Below are 10,158 nucleotides of genomic sequence, written 5' to 3'. Positions count from 1 at the left end.
GGGGGGATTTGGGGTGCAGTGGGATCACAGTGATGTGGGTTCAGGAGAATCTGAAGTGCTGAAGGATTTGAGGTTCTGGGATGGGGGTCCTGGGAGATTTGAGGTGCCTAGGGGTAAGTGGGATGCTGAGAATTTGGGGTGCAATGGGATCATAAGGATGTGGGGGCTGCCAGATTTGGGGTGCTGGAGAGGCTGAAGGATTTGGGGTGCTGGAGGGGGCTGGGATGGGGGCGTGGGGGGATTTGGGGTGGTAAGGTGGGGGTGTGCTGGGCGATTTAGGGTAAGTGGGGTGTGCCGGGGACTTGGAGTGCCATGGGATCATGGGGGTGTGGGTGCTGCAGGATTTAGGGTGCTGGGGAGGGGGGAATGGGGGATTTGGGGTGCTGTGGATCCTGTGGGATTTGAGGTGCCATGGAGTGATGGGGATTTGGGGTGCTGGGAGATTTTGGGTGCTGTGCGTTATGGAGATGTGGGTGCTGGAGAATTTGGGGTGCTGGGGGATTTGGGGTGCAGTTGGGATCCTGGGGATGGGGGGGTGGGGGCCGCAGGATTTGGGGTGCTGCAGATCCTGGGGGATTTGGGGTGCTGTGGGATTGTGGGAGTGGGAGGGCGGCAGGATTTGTGGTGGGACTTGAGGTGCTTGGGGGAGATGGGGGTGCTGCAGGATTTGGGATGCTGCAGGATTTGGGGTGCTAGTGGTGATGGGATTGGGGTGCTGAGGGATTTGGGGTGATGGGGTTGGTGGAGATTTGGGGTGCTGCGGGATTTGAGGTGGTGGGGTTGGTGGGTTTGGGGGTGCTGCGGGATTTGGGGTCCTGTGGGTGGTGCAGGATTTGGGGAGCTCGGTGAAGGTTTGGGGCGCTGAGGATTTGGGGCGCTGCGGGGTTTGGGACCCTGGGGCTCGAGGGGGCCGGGCAGCCCCCCCAAACCAGCCTCCCCCCCAGTCCCCCCAGTCCCGAACTGGTGGGCGGGGGGCTTGGCCGGTAGTAGCCCTGGCCCCGCCCCCCTCCCGCCATTGGCTGCCGCCCCCCCCCTTCCCACGCCGGTCATGAATGAACGGGGAGGGGGCTGGGGGGCTCCGGGACCCCTTCGCGGCCGGATCGGGCCCCCCAAAGCCCCCCCATGGCTGTTCCCCGATCCCCGGGGCGCTCCCAGAGCCCGCTCCCTTCCGACGGCCGCGTCCCATCCCCGGGAGCGCGGCCTCCCAGTGCCGGACTGGGGCGAACTGGGAGCGGCCGCGGCGCCTTTAAGAGCGGGCGTGGCCGGTGACGTCACCGGGGCATGAATGAACAGGAGCGGGCGCGCGCCCCACACACCCAACACACCCCACGCACCCCACACCTCGCGGGGCACCCCCGGCACCCCCCCGCCATGGCCGGGACCCCCCCGACCCTCACCCTCCTCCTCCTCACCGCCCTCACCCCCCTGTCCCCCGCGGCGGCCGAGGAAGGTGAGTCCCGCGCTTCTATTTTGGGGGGGTGGGACACCCCAAAACTCATTATTGGGGTACCGGGGGGGAATTCATAGGGGCGAGGCGGTTTGGGGGCAAATCCGCGTGGTTTTGGGGCGTTGAGAGGTTGGGGAGCGCTCGGAAAGTAAAGGAAGAAGGGGTGCTCCCCCCCCTCAAAATAAATTTGGGGTGCGGGGGAGAATCAGCGGCTGCGGAGGGGAAATGGTTAAAATGAGAGAGAAAAGTTAAAATTAGGGTGGGAAAGTTGAAGCGAAGGGGGAAAAGTTAAACTAAGAGGGGAAAAGTTGAAATAAATGGGAGGGGGTTTAAAAAAGGGGGGGGAGAAGCAAAAAAGGGGGGGGGGGGGAAGCTAAAATGGGCCCGGGAACTAAAATATAGAAGGGAAAAGTTTAAACGGAGGGAAGAAAAGCTCAAAAAAGGGAAAACCAAGAGGTTTGGGGTTTTTCCCATGCCGAGCGTCCGGCTGACGCTCCAGGGCCGGGTCCTGGTGGGAGCCCCCAAAAAAGGTTGACAGAGGGGCGCGGGTGGAGAGGATTAAAAACCAAACCCCCCGAAAAGGGGAAAATCCCCCTAAAATGGAGCGTTTCCCATGGGCGGTTCAGGGCCGGGCAGGATCCGGCCCGGAGAGCTGGAAAACAATGTCAGGAAAATCCCAAAAATCGCTGGGAAAAAACAAGCAGCGTCTGGGCCTCCACCCCACAACCCTTCCCCCCGTGGTTTTTGGGCTTAGTTTGGGGGGTTGGGGTAAAAAAAAGAAAAGAGAGAATTCACTTTCTTTTATACATAGATTGAAATTCTTTAAAATTAAAGTCTCTCCAAACTCTACCCGAAGGGTTTAATCCGGCGTTTTTCGAGGGAAAGGGAGAAGAATCCGGCCCCAAATGCAAATAAATGGGAGGCTGGGATGGAAAATACCCCCCTAAGAACTAAAAATGAGGTGGAAAAAAACCTGGAGTGAGGATTTTTGGGAGTGCAGGGGGAAGAGGGAGGGGGGCGGCCCCGTGGAGGGACCCCCAACACCCCGAGTCAGCTGCAGGATTTGGGGGGTGTTCCCAAAGTGCCGATTCCCAGGAGGGAATGTTGAGATTTAGGGTTTCAAAAGGGCGGGGGAGGGAAGGGAAAGTGGTGGGAGAGCAGCAGGATTTGGGGTTAAGGGGGGGGTTGGTTCCCAGCACTTGGAAAGGGCGAGATCCGGTGGGATTTGGGGAGATCTGAGGATGGGGAGGGGGTTAAGGAGCAGGGAATGGGATGGGGATGGGATCCATTTTGGGATTATGATTGGGATTGTGATTGAGACTGAGGAGGGGACAGGATTGGGATGGGGATGGGAGTGAGAGGGCATGGGATTCACAGTGGGATTGGGATTCAGATTAAGATTTGGATGAGGGTGGGATTGGGATGGGATTGGGGTGGGGACAGGAACGTGAGTGGAGGGGACAGGATTTGGGCTCATTTTGGGGGTGGGGACAGGATTGGGATGGGATGAGGATAGAACAGGACAGGGTGGAAAACGCAGTTGGATGGGGACAGGGACAGGGATGGAGCCGGGAATGGGTCCGGGATGCAGCTGTGGAGTGGGGAGGGGTGAGGAGGAGGATGGGGGGGTGGCCACGTTCATGGTGGCACATGGTGGTGGTGGTGGCCACGGCGATGAAGATGATGAAGATGAAGGCGGGAGGGGGTGGCCGTGGTGACGATGGCAATGGAGAATGTGAGGATGGTGATGATGGCGGGGGGGGGCAGGTGTTGCCGGAGCTGTCCCGGGGCTGTCCCGGGAGCTGCCGGGATGCTGCACCCTTTGACTCAGCAGCCACAGCCCCGGGATCCTCCCTGAGCACCCCCCGCCCGGCACGGGGGGACCCCACGGGGACCCACAGGGACCCCCCCGCCCCAAAACCGGGGGGAGCTCAGAGGGAACCCGCAAGGAACCCCCGGACCGAAAACCAGGGGGACCCCACAGAGAACCCACAGGGACACCCACCCCAACATCGCAGGGACCCTACAGGGAACCCCCGCCCCAACACGGAGGGACCCCACAGAGAACCCACAGGGACCCCCAGCCCCAGCCCCGGGGGGACCCGGCCCCGGCTCCCGGCGCTTTCCGCTCTCCGGAGGCACGCGGGGGGATTTCCAGCCGCAGGAAAACCGGGATATCCGCCCGGGCATCCTTCCTGACCCCGGGCACGGCGGTGGGGAGGTGGGGAGGGACAATTCCTTCCCCCCCCCGCTCCGTTTTAAGCACCAAATCCCAACATTCCCTCCTGGGAATCAGCACTTTGGGAACACACCCCAAATCCCGCAGCCGCCCCGGGGTATTGGGGGGTTCTCGCCAAGGGGTCGCCCCCTTTTATCTCCCCCCCAGCGCTTCCAAAAAATCCTCGTTTTAGGGTTTTTTTCCCCCATTTTTGGTTTCTTAGGGAGGTGTTTTCCATCCCAGGCTCCCATTTATTTGCATTCGGGGCCGGGCTCTTCCGCCTTTTCCTCGAAAAACGCCGGATTGAACCCGTCGGGCAGAGTCTGGAGAAACTTTAATATTAAAAGAAATCAATGGATGTGAATTTGCCCCCCCCCCCTTCCCCGCAGATTTTGGGGTGTGTCCCCCCCCGATTTCACCCTCCGGGGCAGGTCGAGCTCGTCCGTTCCCAGCGGGGGGAGCCGGGGGGGCACATCCCACATCCCGGCCCTCCCCCGTCCCGCCGGACCCATCCCGGTGACCTCGGGCGTCCGGGCACATTCCTGGGGGGTGATTCACTGAGGGGGGGCCCCGCTCCCTCCTGGCTCTCGGCGGCCTCCTCTTCCTCCTCTTCCTCCTCTTCCTCTCCGGGCGCTGGATCCGGACCCGCCCTGGACGTGCCCCAGCAGGTCCGGGCCCGGCACCGTCGCTGCTCCCCCTCCTTTGGGGGCGGCTCGGGGGCATCCGGGGGGAATCTGTTGGGAATGGGGGCGGGATCCATGTGTCTAACGGATGTTTGTGGGGTTTGGGAATGTTTGGAGGTTGTGTGGGGATGTCTGTGGGGATGGGGTGGATCTGGGGGTCCTGAGCACATCCATGGATCCTGGTGGCATCTGCGGAGCCAAGGGATATCCACGGATCCTGAGAACATCCATGGATCCTGGTGGCATCTGTGGGGCCAAGGGATATCCATGGATCCTGAGCACATCCATGGATCCTGGTGGCATCTGCGGGGCCAAGGGATAATTGCGGATCCTGAGAACATCCATGGATCCTGGTGGCATCTGTGGGGCCAAGGGATATCCATGGGTGCTGAGGATATCCATGGATCCTGGTGGCGTCTGTGGGGCCCAGGAGTGTTTGCAAGCCCTGGGAATTTCCATGGGTCATGGGGACGTCTCTGGGGGCTGGGGACATCCGTGGATCCCATGGATCCCAGGGACAACTGTGGATCCCAGGCCACCTGTGGGGATGTCTGTGGGGATGGGGTGGATCTGTGGATCCTGGGGATATCCATGGATCTTGAGGACATCCATGGGTCCTGGTGGCATCTCTGGGTCCCAGGAGCATTTGCAAGCCCTGAGAACTTCCATGGGGACATCTGTAGGTACTGGGGACATCCATGGATCCCAGGGCACCTGTGGGTCCTGGGGGACATCCATCTGTAAGTCCTGGAAGCATCTGGGAGTCCCAGTGATGTCTGTGGGTCTCAGGGTGCCTGTGAGTCCTGGGGGACATCTGTGCGTCCTGAGGGATGGATGTCAGTGGATCCCAGGATCCACAGGTCCTAGGGGTGTCCTGGTGGCACCTGCAGGTCCTGGTGGCATCTCCTGATGTTCCTCTCCTCTCTCCTGTCCCACAGTGGTGCTGCTGGACTTCGCCAAGGCACACGGGGAGCTGGGCTGGCTCACCCATCCCTACGGAAAAGGGGTGAGCACCCGGGATCCAGCACCCCAGCCAGGATGGGGATGGGGAATGGGGACATCCTTAGGGCCAGGGAATGAGGACCTTTCCATGGGGGACCTCCATGGGATTGGGGACCTCAATGGGAATCTCCATGGTGATGGGGACAGGGACATCCTCAGGGACGCCCACGGGAATAGAGACATCCATGGAGACCTCCCTAGTGATGGAAACAAGGACCTCCATGGGGATGGGGAAATCCATGGGAACGCTGATGGGGGAATCCACGGGAATGGGGATGGGGACACCCCCAGGGACAGAGGCATCATAGGGAGGGACCCCCCTGGGAACATCCCATGGGCAGGGAGACAGGTCCACATGTGGGGACTGAGATGGGGACATCCACGGGGTTGGAGAGCTCCACTGGAGTGTGACTGGGGATCTCCATGGAGCCAGGAACACCCGTGGGGATGGACATGGGGACATCCAAAAGGTTGTGGATCTCCGTTCGATGTGCTTGGGGACATTCACAGGGCCAGGGGCATCCGTGGGGACAGAGATGGGGCTGTGGATCTCCACTGGGATGTGACTGGAGATCTCCACAGGGCTGGGGCCATCCATGGGTGTAGAGCCGGGGACACCCACGGGGATGAGGCCGAGTGCCTCCGTAGGGACCGTTGTGCCTCAGTTCCCCCTCCAAGTGCTGTTTGTGTCTCCGTGGGGACAGTGGGACCAGCTGCAGAACGTCCTCAACGACTCCCTGATCTACATCTACTCCGTGTGCAACGTCCTGGAGGGGGAGCAGGAGAACTGGCTCCGCACCAACTGGATCTACCGGGGGGTGGCCGAGCGCATCTTCATCGAGCTCCAGTTCACCGTCCGCGACTGCAACAGCTTCCCCACGGCCGGGGGCGGCTCCTGCAAGGAGACCTTCAACCTCTACTACGCCGAGTCCGACGTGGATTATGGCACCAACTTCCAGAAGAGGCAGTTCCGGAAGATCGACACCATCGCTCCGGACGAGATCACCGTGCAGGAGGATTTCGCCGCCCGCAACGTCAAACTCAACGTGGAGGTTCGCTCGGTGGGGCCGCTGCGGAGGAAGGGCTTCTACCTGGCCTTCCAGGACCTGGGCGCCTGCGTGGCCCTGCTCTCCGTCAGGGTCTACTACAAGCGCTGCCCGGCGGTGATCCGGGGGCTGGCGGAATTCCCGGAGACTGTGGCCGGGGCGGACTCGCAGGCGCTGGCCGAGGTGCGGGGGGTGTGCGTGGAGCGGGCGGAGGCCGAGCAGGCGCCGGCCCTGCACTGCAGCGCCGAGGGCGAGTGGATCGTGCCCATCGGGGAGTGCCTGTGCCAGGCCGGCTTCCAGAGCCTGGGGGACACCTGCCAAGGTACGGCCGGCGGGAAACGGGCCGGGAGGGGCTTTGGGGGAGCCGAGGATGGGGGACAAGGGCAGAGGAGTGAGGGGCTCGGCCTCGGAATTCCCGATCCCAGACGGTCTGTGAGCACAGCGAGTGTGGCAGCCGGGCTGGGGGGAGCAGGGAGGGGCCCAGGAATAAGGAAGCTGCAAAAACGACGGGAAATACCCCAAAATTCCAACTCTGGGTTGACGAAATGAGGTTTTGGCCACAAAATTTCCCATCCTGGATTATCAAGCCTTGAGCATCACCAGTGCAGTGAGTGTGGCAGGGCTCAGCTGGGAAAGGGGTGGGTTGGGGCAGGAGGGTCCAAAATGAGGGGAATGCCCTAAAAATTCCCATTTTGGGTTGAGGAATGAGGTTTTGGCCACCAAATTTCCAATCCTGGATGGTCAGCCTTGAGTGTAATGAGTGTGACAGGGCTCAGCTGGGAGAGGAGTGGGGTGGGAGGGAAGAGGAATGAGGTTTTGGCCCAGAAATTCCCAATCCTGAATCATCAACCTTGAGTGTAGTGAGTGTGGCAGCTGGGCTGGGGTGAGCAGGGATGATCCCAGCAATAATGGAAGCTGCAAAATAAGGTGAAATAACCTAAAATTCCCATTTGGGGTTGGAGAAATAAGGTTTTGGCCCCAAAATTCCCAGTCCTGAATGGTCAACCTTGAGTACAGTGAGTGTGGCAGGGCTCAGCTGGGAGAGGGGGGTTCTGAAGGGTTCCAAATAATAAAGAAGCTGCAAAGAAAGGTGAAACACCCTAAAAACCCCCACTTGTTTGGGAGAAATGAGGCATTAGTCACAAAATTCTCAGTCCTGTATCATTTCTTTGGAGCATCACCAGTGTAGTGAGTGCAGCAGGGCTCAACCAGGAGGGGGCTGAGCCAGGATGGACTGGGGGGGTCCCAGTGTTAATAGAAGCTGCAAAATGAGGTGAAACACCCTAAACTTCCCACTTTGTTTTGGAGAAGTTAAGTATTACTCCCAAAATTCCCAGTTTATATCACCAGAGCAGTGAGTGTGACAGGGCTCAGCTGGGAGAGGGGGAAACCGGGGGGGATCCCAATAATAAAGAAGCTGCAAAATGAGGTGAAACCCCCTAAAATCACCCCTCTGGGTGCTTGGGTGGGTGCTGACCCTCCTCCCCCACCACTTGGGTGCAGATCCCTGGGTGGGAAGGGGATTTGGGGTCTCTCAGGTGTCCCTGTGTGGGGAGGGGGATTTGGGGTCTCACAGATGTTACTGTGTGGGGAGGTGGATTTAAGGTGTCTCTGTGTGGGGAGGACAATTTGGGGTGTCCCTGTGTGGGGAGGATTTGGGTTCTCACAGGTGTCCCTGTGTGGGGAGGGGGACTAGGGGGATTTGGGGTGTCCCTGTGTGGGGAGGATTTGAGGTCTCACCAGTGTCCCTGTGTGTGAATTTAGAGTGTCCTGTATGTAGATTTGGGGTGTCCCTGTGTGGAGAGGGGGATTAGGGGGATTTGGGGTGTCCCTGTGTGGGAAGGGGGCTGTGGGGTCTCACTGCTGTCCCTGTGTCCCCCCAGCCTGCCCCCCTGGCACCTTCAAGGCCGCTGTGTCCCCGGGGGGGTGCCAGCCCTGCCCTCCCCACACGGAGCCCGCCCCAGCCGCCGCCGCCTCCTGCCCGTGCCAGGAGGGGTTTTTCCGCGCCCCCCAGGACCCCCCGGAGGATCCCTGTACCCGTAAGTCACCTCCTGGGGCGGGGGGGGGGACACCGAGGTGCAGCCCCCCCGCTGACCCCCTGTTACAACCTGCCCCAGGAAAGGGGTGGGATGGGGGGGTAACCCGGGTTCTTATCAACAATTCCCTTGGGGTGGATTAGAGTGAAAAGACACTGTGCTTGAAAACATGTATAGGTAGGGTTTATTTTAACAATTTTGTTTAAATAGGTATGTTAGCATTTTGAGTGTTATCATCTCTCTCATCTACAGCAATATGGCATAAAGAGAACCTTTAGGGAAAATGTATAAGGGAGAGAAAGGAAAGACAGGAGAAGGATGAGGGAGAGGAAGGGAAAGCAAAGCTGAGAGTGGAAAGATGTCTGTAGTCACTGCCCACGGGGTCCAGAGATGGAACTTGGGAGTTGCAGCTCCAATGTCTGTCAGTTGAAGTGGTGGCCTTGGTCCGCTGGGGGTGGGGGAAGGAAGCCCCTGCACTCAAAGGAGTTATGAGTTATTATATCCATGGACGGTGTCCCGGGCCGTGCCACGAACCCCCAACATCTCCTGGGCCCAAGCAGAGTTCCCGTGAGGGGCCTGGGAAAAGGGTTTTTCCCACCTTTCAAGACCGGCAGAGGGGGGGATGGGCTTTGATGGGCCATCAGAGGTCTAATGCAAGAGTCCCTTGGCAATCCTGGAATGCACAAACCATGAACTGTCAGTCTCTGACCCCCCCCGTGTGTGTGTGTCCCCAGGTCCCCCCTCGCCCCCCCAGGGGGTCACGGCCGTGGCTCTGGGGGCCGCGGTGCAGCTGCGCTGGGACCCCCCCGCCGACCCCGGGGGCCGTGAGGACGTCACCTACAGCGTCACCTGCGAGCAGTGCTGGCCCGACGGCGGCGAGTGCCGGCCCTGCGACAGCGGCGGGGTGAGGTTCTCGCAGCCCCCCCGGGGGCTCACGGCCACCACAGTCACCGTCACCGACCTGGAGCCGCTCGTCAACTACACCTTCAGCGTGGAGGCCCGGAACGGGGTGTCCCCCTACAGCCCCCGGCGCAGCGTGGCCACCGCCACCGTCAGCGTCAACCACACCGGTGAGGGGCCACCAGCACCTCCCATGGCCACCCTCCGCCAGGGGGGCACCGCCGGGGTGAACCTGTCCCCCACGGGGATACCTCTGGGATGTTCCCAACCCCCATGGGGGCACCTCAGAGATGTCCCTGTCCCCCATGAGGACACCTCTGTGACATCCCTGTCACCTCCATATTGTCCCCATCCCCTCTTACCTCCGTGATGTTCCCAACCCCCATAGGAACACCTCTGTGATGTCCATGTCCCCAGAGGGGACACCTCCATGATGTTCCTGACCCCCCCTGGGAACACATCCATATTGTCCCCATCCTCCAAGAGGGGATGTCCCTGTCCCCATGGGGACACCTTCATATTGTCCCTGTCCCCCTTGGGGACACCTCTGTGATGTTCCCGACCCTCCTGGGGACACCTCGGTGATGTCCCTGTCTGTGCCCATGGCAGAGCCCCCCCGGGTGACGTCGGTGAGCCTGGACGGACGGACAACCACCAGCCTGGCCCTGTCCTGGACGGTGCCACCGCGGCAGCAGAGCCGGGTCTGGAAGTACGAGGTCACCTACAGCAAGAAGGTCTGTCCTGTGGCACAGCTACAGCCCCACACCCCAACCCCGTCACCCCAACCCCGTCACCCCAACCCCGTCACCCCAACCCCGTCACCCCA

The 10,158-nt window shown here is 60.7% G+C and overlaps 1 protein-coding gene across 1 annotated transcript in view; it reads left to right on the top strand.

The window, feature by feature from the left end:
- Window positions 1-1,371: 1,371 nt before the first annotated feature.
- Window positions 1,372-10,158, top strand: part of EPHA2 (EPH receptor A2) — a 16,048-nt gene continuing 7,261 nt past the window's right edge. Inside the window, exons 1-6 of the mRNA XM_027631361.1 lie at window positions 1,372-1,450; window positions 5,287-5,354; window positions 6,055-6,718; window positions 8,280-8,435; window positions 9,167-9,502; window positions 9,942-10,066. Of these exons, the coding sequence (XP_027487162.1) occupies window positions 1,372-1,450; window positions 5,287-5,354; window positions 6,055-6,718; window positions 8,280-8,435; window positions 9,167-9,502; window positions 9,942-10,066 (1,428 nt within the window). The remainder of the gene's footprint in view (window positions 1,451-5,286; window positions 5,355-6,054; window positions 6,719-8,279; window positions 8,436-9,166; window positions 9,503-9,941; window positions 10,067-10,158) is intronic.

Source organism: Corapipo altera, unplaced genomic scaffold, assembly GCF_003945725.1.
Source record: "Corapipo altera isolate COAL_440 unplaced genomic scaffold, ASM394572v1 167, whole genome shotgun sequence".
Classification (NCBI taxonomy): Eukaryota; Metazoa; Chordata; class Aves; order Passeriformes; family Pipridae; genus Corapipo; species Corapipo altera.
This window is presented reverse-complemented; position numbering and strand designations above follow the sequence as displayed.